The sequence below is a fragment of the Amphiura filiformis genome, chromosome 5 (genome assembly GCF_039555335.1).
Source record: "Amphiura filiformis chromosome 5, Afil_fr2py, whole genome shotgun sequence".
Taxonomy (NCBI): Eukaryota; Metazoa; Echinodermata; class Ophiuroidea; order Amphilepidida; family Amphiuridae; genus Amphiura; species Amphiura filiformis.
The window spans coordinates 62620795-62641051 of NC_092632.1; the positions used below are offsets into that span (position 1 = coordinate 62620795).

The following is a 20257-nucleotide window of genomic DNA, read 5'->3' on the forward strand; positions in this document are numbered from 1 at the left end:
TTACAGTGTTATAAATTGTCCGTTTTTGTATGATTTCACTGACGCATTTCTCTTTGTTTTAATCCTCAATATCACTTAAATCGCTATTATCTGAAAAACCTTCATAGTCATTCTCTACCAATAGTTCTTGGGCGTCCTCAGGCATTACCGTTTCAACCCACTTAGGTTCCATATTTTCGTTCCACCCATTGTCAACAATGTTTCCACCATCGTATACAGTGACATCTGCTGCTCTCCACTCTCTTGCAATGAAAACTTTTGATCAAAGATATCGTATCTTGCTTCGTTGACATCTTTGCCCTTCATTCCGTATAGTCATGAAACGTACTCCTCTAGCTCTTTGCATACACTTTCTGCCCGAAAATCTAATACTCCAATGCCTTCCTGTATTTGCCAGTGTTTGTGTCCAGAATTACTCTGTGTCCATCATGAATGAAATGGGATAAAGCAATGACTGCAACGTCTATGTCTCCCGCATGTGAACGGATGATTGCTATACCCTCGTTGTTATTCCTCACTGCATGCTTTACATGCAAGATGACCTTTGTGTCATCTTCTTCCTGATTACTGCTAAGATCGGGAATCAAAATAGCATCTTGTTTTGTGACACGAAGGCCTTTAAATTGAGCGATATTGACTTAACAGCAGCTCAGAAGTCATCCCTGATTGGATTTCATGCATTCACTGGCAATGATTACAACTCAGCTTTTTTTTTTTTTTTTTAAACGTCAGTGCTGGAAGCTTCTGGAGTCAAAGCCAAAGTTTGTGGACACATTCTGCAACATTGGAGTATTAGATTTTCCGTCAGAAAGTTTATGCAAAGAGCTAAAAGGAGTATGTTTCACTTCTATACGGAGTGAAGGGCAAAGATTTCAACGAAGCAAGATACGATATCTTTGATCGAACGTTTTCAAAAGATAAAAAAGATTTCAGATATATCCTTACTACCACCATGTAAGCAGGCGCTGGCGCTTCATATCCTTCACGCAAATTTCATTGCAGATGACACTGTATACGATGATGGAAACATTGTTGACAACGGGTGGAACAAAAACATGGAATCTAAGTGGGTTGAAACCGTAATAATGCCCGAGGACATCCAAGAACTATTGGTAGAGAATGACTATGAAGATTTGTCTGAAAATAGCGATTTGAGTGATCCTGAGGATTAAAACAAAGAGAAATGCATCAGTGAAACCATGCAAAAACGGACAATTTATAGCACTGTACGCAACACTTTTGCGGCATTCTAGTGTACAAGTTGCCTTTTGGGGTCTTCTTTAATACATAAAGGCAATTCTGGTAGTCATCATTGCAGTCATTTTAAATCAGAAGCTACCTTTACCACCCTGAAGTACTTCATCATAAGTTCAAAAAGTCAAAGACAGCTATTACTTTTTTTCAACTTAAGTAACATTTCCATTTTTCGTTGATATCATACTTTCCTTCAATTTTGTCGGCCATTTTGAAAATAAGCACCCTTGCCTGTGACATCCTATTACCTCCGTATTAATAATCTGACCTAGTAATGCTCTACCGCTATCAATAACAACATCCAAAATCTGATGAAGTATACCACTTAAGTTATTAATTTAACAATATGCTTTTCATTGATTTTGGCAGCCATTTTGAAAAAAAGCGCCCACAACTATGACCTCCTGTTACCTTCATATTAATAACCTGACTTAGTAGTACATTATTGCTATCAATAAAAATCCAAAATCTGGTTAAATATGCCCCTAAAATGACTAATTTAACCATAGATGTTTTTCATTGATTTTGGCGGCCATTTTGAAAAAAGCGCCCTCAGCTGCGACCGCCTGATACCTTCATATTAATAACCTGACATAGTAGTACATTATTGCTCTCAATAAAATCAAAATCTGGTTAAATATGCCCTAAAGTGACTAATTTAACCATATATATGTTTTTCATTGATTTTGGCGGCCATTTTGAAAAAAGCGCCCTCAGCTGTGACCTCCTGTTACCTTCATATTAAAAACCTGACTTAGTAGTACATTATTGCTATCAATAAAAATCCAAAATCTGGTTAAATATGCCCTTAATTGACTAATTAAACCACATCATATTGGATTTTGGCGGCCATTTTGAAAAAAGCGCCCTCACGGAAAAGTTCTCAGGTTACGGGCTTTTTACCCAACAAATTCTTGTTCCCCATGCAAAACTGGTCCAGATAAACCATATGAGAATTTCTGGTTCTCCAAGTGGTACTTAGCTCAGTTTTAACCTGGTCTACTAGTAGCTATCTAAAGATTTTAATGCAATGTTCAAAAATAACACAAATTCTTGTTCCCCATGCAAAACTGGTCCAGATAAACCATATGAGAATTTCTGGTTCTCCAAGTGGTACTTAGCTCAGTTTTAACCTGGTCTATAGCTACTCTAGGAAGGAAATAAGAGTAAAGGACCATTCCTGATGGAACTAAATTCCAGTTATAGACCAGGTCTGACTTTAGACCAGGTCTAACTCTTTTGTGCATACAGCCCTAAGAGTTTGGTTTTAGTCGTATAACCTTATGGCTTGCATACCTTTTGGACTACCATGTGCTCCATGTGTTGTTCAATTTGTTTGTTTTTTGTTAGTAAAAGTATATCTCTCTGACTCTGGACAACTATATGTTCTTCTTTGTATACTGAACTAATGCTCATCCATGAAAGGACATTCATCTCAAAATGGAAATGTCAGCTTCTGCAAACTGCATGAATGCTACTTGTAGATCTCTTGTTTTACCAAGGTATCAATTACTTTAAAAGTAATTGATATTAAAGCAAAGCAAGCCATATAACATGGTCCTATAAGTGGTTTCCGGATATATGATATTGCATGTCCTGTTATATGTTGCAAACCTTTTTATATGTTGCAAACCTTCTTACAAGTGCAGCTACAAATTTGGTCCTTCAAAAAATGGAATTTGTCCCTAAAAACAAAAATGAATGAAAACAAAGGACGAGGAAATTCCTTGTTTTAAGGAGCACTCATCTTCAGAAATGGCTGGGTTGTGTAGCGGACTATTTGTAAGTTGGGGTCATTGAGATGAGGATGTTACTCCATTTTCATTAAATACGTAACCCCAGATTAAATTATACATCAAGTATTTTCATGGTTCGTCATGGCCACAGTGGCAGCACCACAGGGGGTAGGGGGGGAAATCCTCTAGTCAAAACTCTTGCCCACCAGTATAAATCAAAGATTAGGAAAATTTCCATTTTTTACCCCCTTTCCCCATACCTACTCCCTCACTGTAAACAATTCAGTAGATGAATAGAAGAACCCTTTGTCTGGTGTGGAACATACAAAATAATGGTATCAGACTTATTGCATGATTCTCAGTGCCAATTTGTAATGATGAACCAAAGGGAAATCAGATTCAAATCTCTGTAGTAATGTTTTTTGAAACAAAAACATGACCCTTAGATGTCCATCCAGCATTTCATTTCCATTTCTATAATTCTCTGTCCTCCTTCCATAACCTAAATCCATCTTCAACCTGCTGTTTCTTGGAAGAGAATAGATCCATGTAATATATCCTAAGGCTGCTTTCTGTTCTTTGATTATTATTGTCATTTACCATGTAATGATATACATTTGTAATTGATAATTAACAAATACACTAATAGAGCTTTTTATGTTATTCAGCTCTATTGGGGTAAACATGGTGTTGAAAGCATCTGTCCATAGAAAAATATAAACATGTACACTGAAATCACAAATCCAGGGGGGGGGGTCTCAACTTTGGTTTGGGTGGGGATGTGCGGCCGGCTGGGACTCATAAAAACTACCTAACTTTAAACCAAATTTGACAAAAGAAATCTCTGAAATTATACCAATTTTTGAAAAATGTTTACAAATTTTGCCAAAAAACAAAGAAAAATTGGCAAATTTTAGAGAAAAGTTTGAAAAAAAACACCTTTTTTAAACCAAATTTTCATGAAATTGAGGGTCATCAATAAACCAAAATGGCTGAAAATGCTCCCCAGGTCAAAACTATAAATGGCTGAAAACAGGGACTGCCTTTTAAGGAGAGCAACAGCAATCACTCTCTACTGCTCTACTCAAATCTGATATGGGAGAGTGATTTTTAGCTCTCCTTGACCATTCTCTCTTTACATTCTATTGTAAATGCTCTAAACAGCTCTCCTTGAAGGCTCCAGAAGAGCTATTTAATGCTCTCCTGCAAATTCCAAAAAACAGCCCCTGTGAAAATGCTCTCTGAATCTGCTGCACCCGGAATCTGCTACCCTTTGGATTAAAAAAAAAACCACCACTTACACCAGGCAGCGCATGATATACATATATATCCCATTCCCGGCGAGCTGTTCGTTTACTATATCTGTATAGCAGAACACACCTGAGAACATGGCTGGCTGGCTACATCAACTATACTTGATCTCATATGACTACATTCATGTTATGTTAACCCGCTTCTCTTTTTCCTCTTAACACAAATGGATCAATTCTAATAATAAGGTTCCAACCATGTCTGACCTTATTTTCATTTGATTAATCAGTTTTTATGTTTTGTTGAGGGAGATTGCCCTCTCCGGAGATATATTCTATCACAAATTATGTTTCATAACATGATAAAGATAATAAAAATATATTTTGAACAGAGGTTCAATTACCAATTAGTATTAATTCTATGTAGAATGGAGTTTGTGTTTTCCGATATTAAAGGTTCACCATCCCGGGCTCCATCCTTAAACTAGCAAGCGCACATGTACGGTTATAAATTATGGCGAGTTTGTGATTGAAGCAGCCATGGCCACTCCAATGTAATTGTTTGTTTTTGTGTTTGTTTGTTTGTTTTATTTAAAAATTATCTTCCTTTTACTTGACAATGACCCATTACATTAGAGGGTTATGGCTTGCACTACCCCCATCCCCGGTGTACTTAAACTGGCCCAAATAGGCCAATTTCTACAAATTGTATGTCTGGAAATGTCATTTCGTAAGACTTGCATCTTGAAAATCCTTTTTGGATAGTACAATATTTGCTCTAGCCTTTTGGGTAATGAGGAAGAACTATTCCACTCTCTAACACTAAAGCCCTCACTATGAGCGTGTTTCCACAGAGCCAAATACCGTTTTGGAAACGGTATGGAGCCGTTAATCACTCCTGTGGAAACAGCCTCCAACGCCTTTTTGCAACGCCTTTTCAACGGCAACGGAAACCTCGTTGGAGTAGGTTTTTGCCGTTGACGAAGCGGGTAGATTTTCTGTAGAAACAGACCGAAGCGGTGAACTTGCTGTTTATTGAGCAAAATCAGGCAAAATGGCTGTTAATCAAACACGCTCTAAAACATTCTTAGTAAGTTTAAGAGAGCACTCATCAGTTCATCCATCCCCAGTTTGGCAAGTCTGTTTATGACTAGGAAAAGGGGGAGTAATTATATATGGTTATGAGTACTACAAGTCAGAGTCAGCTAAGTTAAATCATGTTGTTGATAACCTAAGTCTAGAAAAGAATAGCACTGTATACATGGTACTTTCACTTATATTAATATGGTCACCATCATCATCATCACTATCCCCATCTGCATCATCATCATCATCATCTCATGCATCACAATGCAATGTAATGGACTTCTGTAAAAGAATATCAACCTTGCCTTGCTTGGCTCCATTAGTTTGTGAAGTAAACAGTAAGTCACAAGTCCCTGAGCGGTATAAGGCTGCAGTGAAATAGAATTACCATAGCTGAAGGCGTCTGGCTGAAAACAAGGTATATTACTGCCAGTCTAATTATGGAGTATGCAAAGATCGGGCTCTTCCAGTTAAAATACATACACCCCTTATAGAAGACATGAACTTAATCTCCGCACACAGGGGGTGTACATTTCAAATGGAGTCACCCATTCAAGTAACCCTATTTGAAATCCACACTCCCTGTATGGAAGATTAAAGTCATGCCTTCCATAGGGGATGTATGGATTTCAACTGGAACAGCATCTTTTATTAAAGAGACACCCATCATCAACTTCTAAATTTGTAGTTGGTCTATGATGAACGGAGACATACTGTCACCATCTCATACATGTATAGCCAATTGTTTTTCAAATGCATTCTAAATGAGGTCATCAAGATCCCTAGAGCTGACTTGACTACCATATCCTTCAGTATTTTATTTTTGGCGGTTCCCATTTGCATCTTTGCTGGAAGCAATTATTAAGTTTGATTGTGTTGGAATGAGATCAAGGAGGGAGATAAAGGATTGGAACCCGGGAATTGAACATATCCATCTCTGGAACCACAGATATTGGAACGTGTGCTGGAGCTCTCGGACTCCAAATTCAATGTCCAGTTCTAGAATTTGTTTTCATTAACGAAGGTCAATTCCAAAGGTATGTTACTATCCTGCAGAGTTCAGACATGGGTTAATGTCCTTTTATCAGCATTTTAATAGTCATTATTGATAGGTGTTAATGTGAAAACATTGAGATGGTTTTGTGTTACATAGGATTGCCTGCAGCCAGTCAGGTTCAAGTGTTGTTTCCTATCCTTGAATGTCAGACAGATCTAATTGTAATATCTTGGGGATAATTGTTTGGAGTGTTTGTGAGCTCAAATCATCAAATCAAAAGCTATTTAGTAAAGCATAAATTACAATTTTTGCCTCTAAAGGGAATGTTTAGTCATGCATTTTAGATACACAGATGTTTTCTGTGCAACATATTTGGGATACTGCCAATGAAATGATTAATTAGCATAAAAGAGATACTAAAAATTATAACATAGCTAATGTACTTAGAGTAGACCCTGCAAATGTTAAATGCTATCCCTGGATACTATCCTGCTAGCATTAGCATTGACTGCTCACATTTGAAAAAACTACAGCCTGGCTGAAATGGGAATAAAAGATTAAATCTAACTTCATGTTATAAATGTCAGATTTTGTCAAGGTTGATTTGTTGTTTGACATTAGCTTGATTAGTATGTTTTATTTATTTATCAAAATAATGCTAATTCCAATCATGCAAAAACACACAAAGAATTTTTTTTGACATCTGAAAAGAAATAAATAAAATGGACACTATGGATTCTGGTTGTTACAACATGACCTTTAATTTTTCGTTTAGAAAATATTTGCGAGCAAATTATCAATATTTTCTGAAATGGCACAAATATATCAGAATGTATACCTCAAGTCCGCAAATACAGTTTTCATTTTATGTACTAAGATTTTAAATCCGCTTCCACACACTCAACACTTCATTTTTGAAAAATGTTAACTTACATGAAGACTCGTCGCTGTGTTAAGCCCACAGCAAACAAAGTCAGCAAAGTGACGATCTTTTGCCATCCTTATATATTATTGCCTACAGTCAATTTGTTCTATATTACTTACAAGATATATCTTACATATCACTATGAAATTACTATATGAAATAAACACTAAAGGCATAAAATGTCTGTACTTGATAGGTTTCAAGAGAATGCCAACGTAAACAAGTCAGCCCGTTTGAATAAGCAAATATTTTGTCCTCGACACTTGATTTCGCAAACTGGTACAAGAATCCTTAAAAAGTAGTCGCCGGTAATTTCAGATGCTCAATGATGGGATATGTTTTCAAATTACGATCAAGATAAGATGTACTTGTGCTGTTTAAAATTCCTATAGTGAAGTGCGTAAGGGCTCGTTTTTCCTAATGTGTTTGCTGTTTTTGCTTTCAACTCCTCTAGTGAAGCAGGTAGATGGCCTGTCCTTGGCCTCTCGTTTGTCTCTACTAGATGAGCGCTATTGAATTAATTAGGGAATGGTCCGTATTATTTACACTTGATAAATATGTTCAGGTTCAGTTACATTGGGCCGTTCCATTTGAAATCCACACTACCCCTGTAGAAGATTTTGAAAACATCTTACACAAGGGAAGTATGTTTTTGAAATGTAATTAGTCAGGGCTAATCATTTTAAAACCCATACTCCCTCTGTATTATGACTTTACCTATATCTTCCACAACTGGAGTGAGTATTTCAAATGGAAGTTATTCAACTGTCTATTCTATTTGAAACTCATACTCCCTCTGTGGAAGGTATTTCCAAAATCTTCCACAGGGGTAGTGTGGATTTTAAATGGAACAGCCCATTTCAAACATATTGCCTCAAGCCTTCTCTGTTCATCTCATGAAGAGGATGGATGGAAAAAGTACTTTAGAATATAAAATGGTTTTTGGTTTGAACTTGAATTGGCCGTCGACGTCGTTTTGATTGAATCCGACAATGTTAAGCGTTGCTGAGTTAATTACGGGATGGTGGATGGGTTTGGTATGCTGTTTGCACTTGGTATATGCACTTGGTTAAGTTTTATTACAAAACACCTTTGTTACTGGTATTGGAATGCTTTATGATAGAGTTGAGCATGTTGATAAAAATGGGCTAGAAAGTACAAAAAGGCATAAAAGTTGTAAATCAGGGCAGCCATCATCCAGGGGTGGGAGGAGGGGGGGGGGACAAGACTTCTTACAGAGGGGCAGCTGCCCACCCCCCACCCCCATGCCACTGATGCACACAATTACAGATTCAGATACAAGAATGTGGTTGTCAACTGATCATAATAAGATTCATTTATAGTAATTGCAGCTTGGTGAGAGCTTCCAGTAAAAGCTAGAGATAGCAAGAACCCACAAATACCTGGTACTTCATAGTTTATACTCCATTGAAATTAGGCTATACAGGGGTGTAAATTTCAAATGGTGTCACCCTGTATGGAAGATTAAGGTCATGTCTCCCATAGGCCCATTATTGTGCAAGTATACTCTTCCAGGTATCCAGAAGGAGACAACAAAATTAATGCGGTCACAAACAACCAATTTTACAGCTAAGACTTGGGTCAAAGACAACCAACAATTTTACCGGTAACAATTTTTGGTCGCAGACAACCAAAAAATGTGCGACTAAATATCCGTGCCATTTGAATGTGACATTTTCATGTTGACATCCACCACACTTTGTCAGCAATTGCAGCCACTCATTGGTACACACATTAGTGGCATTGAACTCCTCATATAGCCCGATCTATGTGATGAATTCATTGGAACAATTTGGGATTTGGCAAGCTGTGTTTGCACATCAATCATTTCAAGCTTGCTTAGCAAATTCAATAATGGTGTATGTGTTTGTATAGATTTTCTGCATAACCAAAAAGTTAACATACTTCGAAGACATCTTTCCAGTTTATAATAAGCGCAATGCAAGAACTACTGACCCAGTATCAGGTTTGTTTGTATTGTATTTACTTATTTATACAAATTTATTCGAATGGCAAGTTCTAAAATCATGTCAAATTTAGCACCATAATGACACAAATTTCACCTAATAGGCACACAAGCACATAAAATGTTAAGACACGGAACATGCATGCTGTCAGCACTTGGCAATCAATGTTTCAAGTGGAGTCCCATTTACCTGAATATTAGGCCCAGGGACGCCTTTTGAAATTTCAAGGGTCCTCTCGAACTTGAACTTAACTCGGTGGTCAGCATGTACCAATTATTGAGAATCTAAAATTATATTAACCATGAAATAGCCGGTGTTGCCAAAACAGTTCAGCCCAAATGGAGGGGAAAATCAGTGTAAAGTCACCCAATTTTTTAACCATTGGTTAACACCATGATCATGTGTTATCATGGTTAAAATGGTTAATGGACAGGTGCAACAACTAAAAATTGTGATGGCCCTAACCCAAAGTTGCCTACTGTTTTCCTTAATTATTGGTTCGTATTGGTTGGGGATCAGTCAAAATTCAATGAAAATCTTCAAATGTCACCCAATTGTCACCCGGTTGTCCTTAACTATTGGTTTGTATGGGACAGTGAACAGTTAAAACTCAGTAAAAATCTTCAAAAGTCACCCAATTGTCCTTAACCATTGGTTTGTATTGGACAGGGAACAGTCAAAATGCAGTGAAAATCTTCAAATGTCACCCAATTTTACTGAACTATTGGTTTGTATGGGACAGGGAACAGTCAAAACTCTTCAAATCTTCAAAAGTCTCCCAATTGGGCTACCAAATCATTGGTTTAGTAACTATGGAAATAGATGGCATCATCTCATTATCACTGTAGCGTGTATGTAAAGTCAGTGAACCCACATGACACCAAGAGGTTTCCCCCATTGTCTCTTGCCATTATTAGAAGTTAGCGCAAGTATCTATGTCCGCCTTTGAACCATGAAACGATATTTTTCACACCTACCTGTTCAATGGGTTATATCAGCTGGGGGTTGTCGGAGTGTGCTGTGAATTTATATTGTTCAGGACAAATTTTGGGAGAGGCAAAGTCAATATGAAGGTTTAATAAAACAAACACAATCTGCAGGTTTCTCTGCATGAGGAAACTGGGGCATAAATGGAGAGGTAGTAGTTGATACAAGGCCTATGGTCATGTGAGGTTGAGTAGGGATATTTTTCTTCATGAAATACGATGTGTATGATATTTAAACGTAGGATGGATGAAGTTGTGGGATGCTAATCGTAACCAGATTTATAAGTTGTTTTATGTTAGGATGTTCTTGTAATAGCATGAAAGTAGCGAGATATGACAGTGAGATCATAATATGCATATCATTTGTTTTCAAGTGAATGAATACAAGACATTTACCACACTAGTATACATTACAAGTGCCCCACCATTTTTATTGATGTTTACATTGTCATCATCATATTCATCTTCATCTCCATCTCCATCTCCATCTCCATCTCCATCTCCATCTCCATCTCCATCTCCATCTCCATCTCCATCTCCATCTTCATCCCTTCCACCTCCTTCTCCTCCTCCTCCTCTTCCTGCTTTTGCTCTCCTCCTCCTCCTCCTCCTCATCATCATCATCATCATCATCATCATCATCATCATCATCATCATCATCATCATCATCATCATCATCATCATCATCATCATCATCATCATCTTGGACCACTACTTTCACCACCACTAACACCACTACCAACAACAACATCAACAATGACATATCAAAGATTGAGAGCCAGAGAGCCTCAACTCACAAAGGATTTCTTTGTGAGGTAAGGCTTTCTCACAGGTTCTTAACCCTCGAATGTGAAAAAAACACGGATCAATATCTCTGAATTCTAAAAGCTTCTGCAATAAAAACAGTCATTTAAGTTCAGCTCTTCCTGTCAATTTGCATACTTTGATTCATCACAGCTTCCTCAAACACATAAAAAAGGAACATACTCATCAGCCTGATCATATAGATAAACTCTTTGAAAAGAAAGTTCAAGTATGTTATGCTAGGCAAGACATATTTATCATCTTCACATGCTAGTCTTATCTGTCAAAATGTACATCAGAATCCATTCCTCACTGTCTCCAGTAAACATAGGTATCGGGCTATTCCAGTTATAATCCACCCACCCTCTGTGGAAGACACAACCTTAATCTCCAACACAGGTAGTATGAATTTCAAATGGGGTTACTTAAACGGATGATTTCATTTTGAATCTACACCCCCTGTGTGGGAGAATAAAGTCATGTGTTCCATAGGGGGTGTATGTATTTCAACTTTAACAGCACATTGTATATACCATACTTGGTCCTGTCTGCTGTTATTAATGTCTCATCCTATCCACTTCATGGATATTTTTGAAAAGATAATTTTCACATTTTTCAGTTTCATATAAATTTCTGTAACATATCGTAGTTTGGATCAATAAATTGATTCTGTATGTCAACTTATGATTGATGCACTTATAACATGTGTCAGTTTATATAAACTTAATGTAATCGTCTATTGAGTAAAAAATGATAGCTAAAAGCAAAGCTGCAATAATAGTAGCCTCAATCATCAATAAATCAGTTGATTGTTTACACTGTATGTAATCCAGGAAAGGTTCCTTCATAAATAAACATTTAAATTATTGGTGTAAGGTAATGTATTAAAATACACAGTGGGAAAATAACAAATTTATTATTCATTTCTCCGACTTCAAATTTTATATAAAAATGAAATAAATCCAGGAAGTCGAGTGCTAAGTTTCTACCTGTAAGCCAGAATAACACCCACGTTTGATACGAGCTGAAATAATATTTCTCCTGAGTGAGTTCGACCTTAACACTTGTCAGTAAGCTCTTTATTATATTGTCCTTATGTTGTACAAAAAATGAATTTCAATACCCCTTAAATGCTAAGTTCACAACCATGATACCTCAGTATGTGGATACTGAACTGTGTACTTGTGAATTTTCACATTGAAGGATCGTTTTTTAAGTTACAATACATTCTATGATGTTCTTAATACAGTGCTCTCATTTTGGAAGAATGAATTTTAATATCATCAAATGCAAAGTTCAAAACCATTATACTAAAGTATATAGATACTGAACTTGTTCTTTTGCATTTTTTACATACATTTGACTAGGATCTTTTTAAAGTATATCAATAAATTCTATGAATTGTAACCTATCTCCTCCGTGCCCACTATTCTCATCAATCTACATGAGCAAGAAAACCAACACTATTTATACTCCAAGAGTGTTTCATTTCAAGTTTTCGCAAGCAATTTCCAACCAATTTGTCACAACAGAATTTGTTGGCTATTAGCCTATTTAGACCTGCATGGTGTTTCTTTTTGGCAGACCTCTGGCAGGCAGGCTATGATAAGCAGGCGGTGAGCGTTTATGGAGGGTAGTGTTTTCCCTGATAGGGGACAAGCTGTCAAGAGGCAGCCAGCATTTATAGTGAAAAGACTCATAAGGTGGAATGAATCAAACCTGTTCAAATTTGACACTAAATAGTTGCCTAAAGGCTGCTTTTCCAAGACCACTGGTATGCCTTAACATTTTCATGTATAAATTTTTCCCAATTTTGGTAAATTCATTTATTTATTTTGTGGTCTTGATTAAAATTGAAATCAGATTGCATTTATTAACAAAACTTGTTGGGGAAACAATTGTTTATTTTTTTCAGGTTCAGATTTAACACCAGAGAGATTTTTGTTAGACATTGAAAGACAAGTACATTTTCTTTGCTGATGTGTATATTGAACATCATGATGATCCGCCATATGGAGTAGAATTTGACACAGGTCATTATCATTTTCTTTGCAAATATTACAGTAAACTGTCAGATCATATAGTTAACTAATATGAAGATTTATAAAGAGACTATACAATGATGAATTTTGAGTCGCATTAAGAATAAACATGTCAAATAGTTTTAGGTAGCCGATGTAAGATGGAAGGTTTAACATTATCTCATCATGAAAAATGCATGGCAACGTATGTAGCTATCCATTTTATTATGAATCACAGGCCCATAGCTATGTAAGAAGTTATTAATATTAAAGTAAGTTTCTATTATTATAAAATTGTAGTTTCCACCTGCACACAAACAAATTTTACAAAATATTACGATCAGGATTTAGTAGTAGTAGTAACTTTACTGACGATCACAGCCTACAGAACATAGGACAAGTTTGTTAAAAGCTATTTTGTGCACTTCTACTTTTACTAATTATGTGTTTGTGCATTATTTTATCGATGTTTTTATGTTTATTACCGCCTTGCATTTCTTTACTTCCATTTCTTTGGTTTTGCATGGATACGATTACTCAGAATGGAAAATACGAAAGCAACATTTATGCAGCTTACTTTGAAAAACATAGCAAATGCCAAATTGAAATTATGTGGGCCGGAAACAGCGATTTCAATCGAATTTAAGAAGCGAACAAAATGTGTTTGTGAAATATTTCAGCATTTGGAAATTCCTGGAGTACCTCTCTATACTGTCATTCATATTGATATTTAAATTTCCCATGATGCATTATGTCCGGAGCTCAGCAGAGGCTTCTGGGAATTTTGTTAGGTTTATCGCCGTCGGATGTTGATTTTGTGTGCTGCAGTAGTGATGAGGCATCACTATGGACCACAATGGCCTCATCCCAATGGCATAGTTCAATAACCTCAATTAAACAATCATGGTGAAAAATTTGACCTCAAGTTGTGGAGTATGAGTTTTTGTACCCAAATTTTCAAAGGACATTCAATGAATGTACAAATGTATTGGGGTTAAAGAACTGTGCCTGATAGATGAACATGTTGTGGATCCTAGTGCATGTGAAAGCTTAGCTCTTCCAAGCTTCAAGGGATGCTAGTTACATGACAGATAATGGTGTCGTAAAAGTCTTGAGATGAATTTCAATGATTAGTTGTCTGTTTTTGCTTGGAGACTCATAGTTTTGTTTTTACGAAAGAGTCGTGTTTGTCTGTCGCCGGGGGCATGTCAATAACATTGAACCCTACATTTATACCTTTTGTTATTTTTAGATAAAACATGCTCAACTTAAGGTAGATTTTGTTCCCTAAAGTCCCTAAAAATAGTGTTAGATTTTATTGTTGGGTGTTTAGTATCAAAATAGCTATTAAAAACATTTGCAGCTAAAGTAGGGATTTGCTAGAACATATTCAATTGGAAAGAAAAAAAGACATAAGTATGTTAAGATGCCACTGGTTTGATGAACTATTCTAGAATTGTAGAGAGCTCTGTTGTTTCTCTTAACATCAATGTTTGTATTTTCACCTGCAACAGCTTTTACCAATGACTGCCTTAATGGAACTAAAATACCGATGTTTACCGAGTAATTGAGAGACGACACGATCGGTCATGAGGCAATCGGCTTCCGCACCTGATCACGTACATGCTACGACAAGTATTATTTGCTATCAGTAGTTCACTGGTGGAATAAAGGGTATTATCTATAGTGCTTGTTTGCCGGTGTGCAATTGTGCTCCAATTACTGATATGTTAACTTTTCTAATTTGGTTTTGTTGGTCAAAAGGTTAATGTTATTATTTACTGTGAGAGACGGGTTAGATGATTGGTACTCTAACAAGTATAGCATGATTTATTGATTGGATTAATTCATTATCATGGCTGTGATCTACTCTATATGCTTATACTTTGATCAGCTCGTAATCGGCGGGAATTTTAACATCGCGGATTAATATCAATATATTTTATTTAGAGCATTGTCTTGTGACACCTTGCCAGAAAAATCACAAATTATTAATTCAAGTCATATACTTGCCTACTTTCTTTAACATGCCCATTGTAGATCTTCCAGATGAACAATATCACTCTTAACGTGGATCTACTTTTTCGGCGTAGTGGTAAAAGCCTAACAATTCCCGCCGATTACGAGCTGATCAAAGTATAGGGCTCATATTGAAATGCCCTACCACGTTTTCACACAGAAAGAAGGCAGGATTCCCCTCGCTAAGCGCGCGCCTCAGGAAAGGTCAGTCATAAAAGCGGATGGATTATATGCATCAGTGATACACCCTGCCCAGGATTTTAACAAAAGAAGGCTAGCACAGGAAAGCTGCAGGATGGCGCACACCTTCCTGTGTAAGGGAATTTCAATATGAGCCCTTAATATAAGCCTATTTTATAAATACCTCCATCTGTGGTTTGCCGTTAGTAACTAGTTTATCAGTATCATTTCAACTTCATATGTCAAATTGGTATCATTGTCCTCATCTACAAGGTGTCCCTCAACTGCTTATATCAGATGTTTTTGATTATTTCACCTATCTAGTGACAGCAGTCAATTGCCTGATTTCCATATGCGATACTACTACAAGATTTTTGTTTTACGCATCCATGTACCCCTGACAGTTGATCAATGCATCTATCTACTGCTGATAGCATATGGTTTATAATATATGCATCGTATACTATTGAAAGTAAGTTACTTATCAACGTCTTGTTTATTTCTGATGCACTAGAGTTCATTGGCACTGTATATTCTGCTAATGAGCGTAGCCTATTATGGTAATTATGTGGCAGTTGGTGCCAGGTAGTTTATCGATGCCCACATCTACAACTGATACAAGTAGGTCATTGGTACCTGTGGCATCATCTATTGCTCCTCAGATTGGTATCAGTCCACATTTGTTGCTGTTGATACCAGGTAGTTTATTATTTGTTGTTAAATGAGATATTTATAGGACATCTTCTCACAATAAATGTAGTATTTGGTAGGTAGTTCATCAGTACACCACCTCTTGCTAGTGCAGAGAGTTTACCGATTATATTATTGGAAGCATATATTAATCATCTCACCGGTATCGTATTTGTTGCTGGTACCAGGTAGTTTTTCAATATACACGTCTACCACTGAAAACAGGCGGCTCAACAGTACCTCATATACTGCTGATAGCAGTTATTTATCAATATGCACAACCTTTATCATATCTGTTGCTGACACTGGATAGGTTTTCAATATTGATGGCAAGTTTTAGGTCATTAGCAGGGACAGGCGATTTGCGCGGGAAAAAAAATAGCAAATTGCACGGAGATTGCGCGGAACTTTTTTCAGTGCAAATCATGTATCCCTGCCAAGGTTTATTAGTGCAACTATCTACTGTTGATAGCCAGAATTTCACCAGGATACCAATCAACAGCTGATAGCAAATAGTTTGTACTGCTGATAGCAGGTAGTTTAATGAGTGCACCTATCTACTGCTAATAGCAGGTAGTTTATCAGTGCACCTATTTACTGCTGATATCAGGTACTTTATCAGTGCACCTATCTACTGCTGATAGCAGGTAGTTTATCAGTGCACCTATCTACTGCTGATAGCAGGTAGTTTATTAGTGCACCTATCTACTGCTAATAGCAGGTAGTTTATCAGTGCACCTATTTACTGCTGATATCAGGTACTTTATCAGTGCACCTATCTACTGCTGATAGCAGGTAGTTTATCAGTGCACCTATCTACTGCTGATAGCAGGTAGTTTATTAGTGCACCTATCTACTGCTGATAGCAGGTAGTTTATCAGTGCACCTATTTACTGCTGATATCAGGTACTTTATCAGTGCACCTATCTACTGCTGATAGCAGGTAGTTTATCAGTGCACCTATCTACTGCTGATAGCAGGTAGTTTATTAGTGCACCTATCTACTGCTGATAGCAGGTAGTTTATCAGTGCACTTGGCTACTGCTGATAGCAAGTAGTTTATCAGTGCACCTATCTACTGCTGATAGCAGGTAGTTTATCAGTGCACCAATCTACTGCTGATAGGTAGTTTATCAGTGCACCTATTTACTGCTGATATCAGGTAGTTTATTAGTGCACCTATATACTGCTGATAGCAGGTAGTTTATCATCAGTGCACCTATCTACTGCTGATAGCAGGTAGTTTATCAGTGCACCTATCTACTGCTGATAGCAGGTAGTTTATCAGTGCACCTATCTACTGCTGATAGCAGGTAGTTTGTCAGTGCACCTATTTACTGCTGAATGCTGATAGCAGGTAGTTTATCAGTGCACCTATCTACTGCTGATAGCAGGTAGTTTATCAGTGTACCTATCTACTGCTGATAGCAGTTTATCAGTGCATCTATCTACTGCTGATAGCAGGTAGTTTATCAGTGCACCTATCTACTGCTGATAGCAGTTTATCAGTGCAGCTATCTACTGCTGATAGCAGGTAGTTTAATCAGTGCACCTATCTACTGCTGATAGCAGGTAGTTTACCAGTGCATCTATTTACTGCTGATAGCAGGTAGTTTATCAGTGCATCTATTTACTGCTGATAGCAGGTAGTTTATCAGTGCAGCTATCTACTGCTGATAGCAGGTAGTTTATCAGTACACCTATCTATTGCTGATAGGTAGTTTAACAGTGCACCTGTCTACTGCTCCGGGTAGTAAGTAGTTTATCAGTGCACCTATATGCTGCTAATAGCAGCTAGTTTGCAGGGCATCTTTATGATGTTGATAGCAGGTAGTTTATTAATGGCACATCTACTACTGATAGCAAAATAGTATCTACTGCCGATAATATAATTTTTATCAAAACACCATTTGCCAAAAGCAAACAATCTGTCAAAGACACTTAACCCCCACAGTTTGATACATCGAAACTAAACCTACATATCAATCCAAATGAGCAAGTTTTCAGTCCAGTAATCCAAACACATCATGATGATATTCAAGTTGACATTTTAAAAAAGTAGGTAAATATACAAAGTAAATAGGGAATTGAAGGGAAACAAGTGTCGCTAAGTTGATTGAATTGTAAGCACAAATACAGCAAGTAGCTGCCTATGCTACCCACACATTGATTATTGAAGGTGTTATTATGTAAGCCTTCATTCGGGCTTCATCTAATGGAGGAATTATTTACGGTCAATTGCCTTGGAATATCCTGAAGGTATCGGCTGCTACTGTTAACAGGCTAAAAAGTAGCACTCCTTTAAATAGAAAGTAAGAGTTGGATCGTTTTTTTGCTTCTCCAGGCATTTATTTGACCACGGACCTATTTTTCTTTCACACATGTGTCTGGTTAGAGCAGTGTCTGAAGGAACGTAATTGAAGAATAGGTCAAGGCTCTTCACCTGTTTTTATTAGAGGAGAAGAGGAGCTGTGCACTTTTTGTAGTTCACCTGTATACTCGACTCAATTATTTCTCTTTCATGTTAAGGATTGTTTCTGGTCATAGTATAGTCGGTATAAATAGTGTGGACTTGTTAACCGCTACTTGTGATTTAATAGCTGGACTGATTTACATTTATATATCCACATCTACGTAATGATAAACTGTGAGGCTCTGGATTGGGTTATTAAGATCAGTGTCAGGGAATCGATAGTTAATTGAAAGAGGCGATTCCTACTCCAATTGTGGTGCACGTGGAATAGTGAAATTTTATCAGTATTGGACAAGATAGAAAACGAAATATGTGAAATTAATTTAGATGAAAGTTGGCTACAAGAGCAAAAATAGTAACTTAATAAATTTGTGTATAGCTAAATATTATTAGCAGATTACTAATTGTTTTTGTTGTGTGACAAATCCAAAATTGTGCTTTTACCATCCAGTCTGATGGCTTGATCACAAGTAATCTGGTCCGCTGCATACAATTTTTGGATTTGTCATTTCAAAAATAATCAATTTTATACTCAACAACCATGTACAATCTTATGATCTACTCATGTATCTGTTTACGGAAGCTAAAGTAGAAGTTTGGCAAAATGCCGTCATATATACAACCATTTTTTTCACACTTAGTATCTATACTGTTATAAATATGTGATAATTTATTAGTTGTGGCTGAAAAGATCAAATTCAACATGTTGGCTGAAGTACTTACTACTTGTTATATAACAATACACCTGATTCCTCTCAAGCATATCAGACATTTTCATTCCAAATATATATTTCTCAACTTGGCACTCAAAAGCATCGATTTGTGCGAAAATGCGCTCTGGCATGGCACTTACGAGTGTAAAGAAGTGTTTCAATATTTGTCATCTTGTGTAATCATTTCTATTCCAATTCACCAAGACACAGTTCGGTATTCTGTATACAACTATTATCATTATAAACTGAACTGTGCATTTTAGGTACCTAAACTCATCCGTCAAAACATTTGGGTCAGGGTAGGTGATTACATGTGTAGAACTTTGACAAGCGAATTGAGGCTATTAGAGCCTTGTGTTCTCCAAGATAAGCATTGAATCACCTGTAGACATTGCTTCACTCAATGAAATACTCATCCCTAGTGTGGGTTACATGAATGTTTTGGTTGCAGGTATGTCAAGTGATTGTTAAGGATTAGTTTACCTGTGACAAAGTGTTATCTTTTAAAATCTGGGCAACTAGAAAGTGTAAATGAAACTGGTATGTCATCGTATACCTTTGACAAACAAATGGATGATGCATGAAGAGTAGAAAAAATGAATGAAAGAGCATTTTTGTAGGGTCTCTTGGAAAAGAGAATAAGGAGGAACGGTTATCAAATATATTTTGTGGCACAATTTTGAATTTGACGTAAATAAGACATATTATATGTTTTCTCCCGGAAGGAGAATGGGTTAATGAGTACACTAGCACAGATATGTAACAAAACAAATTTTCTGAAACAAAACAGATTTTCTTATTACCCCATGGCCTTTTTATCAGTCAGTATGATATTCTTACAATTATCGTTAATTTGTTTGGCCTAAATTATCTGAAAATCAATAAATAAAGTTTTTAAAACCTACAATTTCGTAATTTTTTTTTGCAGTTCCAAACCTATCAATATTTTTCCAAATCTAGATTTGTCATCGTTTTTTATTTGCACCGATTCCTTTCAAATAATTTGTTGAATATATCGCTCCTGCAAGCATAGCAGGGATCAAACGGCATCACGAAGAGTAACAATCCCATGTATAGCGAAGGATTTAACAGAATATATTTTTTTACATAGCATGACGATATGAGTCTCCGATAA

At 36.7% G+C, this 20257-nt stretch overlaps 1 protein-coding gene across 1 annotated transcript in view; it reads left to right on the forward strand.

Annotated features, from left to right (window-relative positions):
* Positions 1-10978: 10978 nt before the first annotated feature.
* Positions 10979-20257, forward strand: part of LOC140152321 (E3 ubiquitin-protein ligase TRIM9-like) — a 50333-nt gene continuing 41054 nt past the window's right edge. Inside the window, 1 exon segment of the mRNA XM_072174624.1 lies at positions 10979-11037. Coding sequence (XP_072030725.1) covers positions 10979-11037 — 59 coding nt within the window.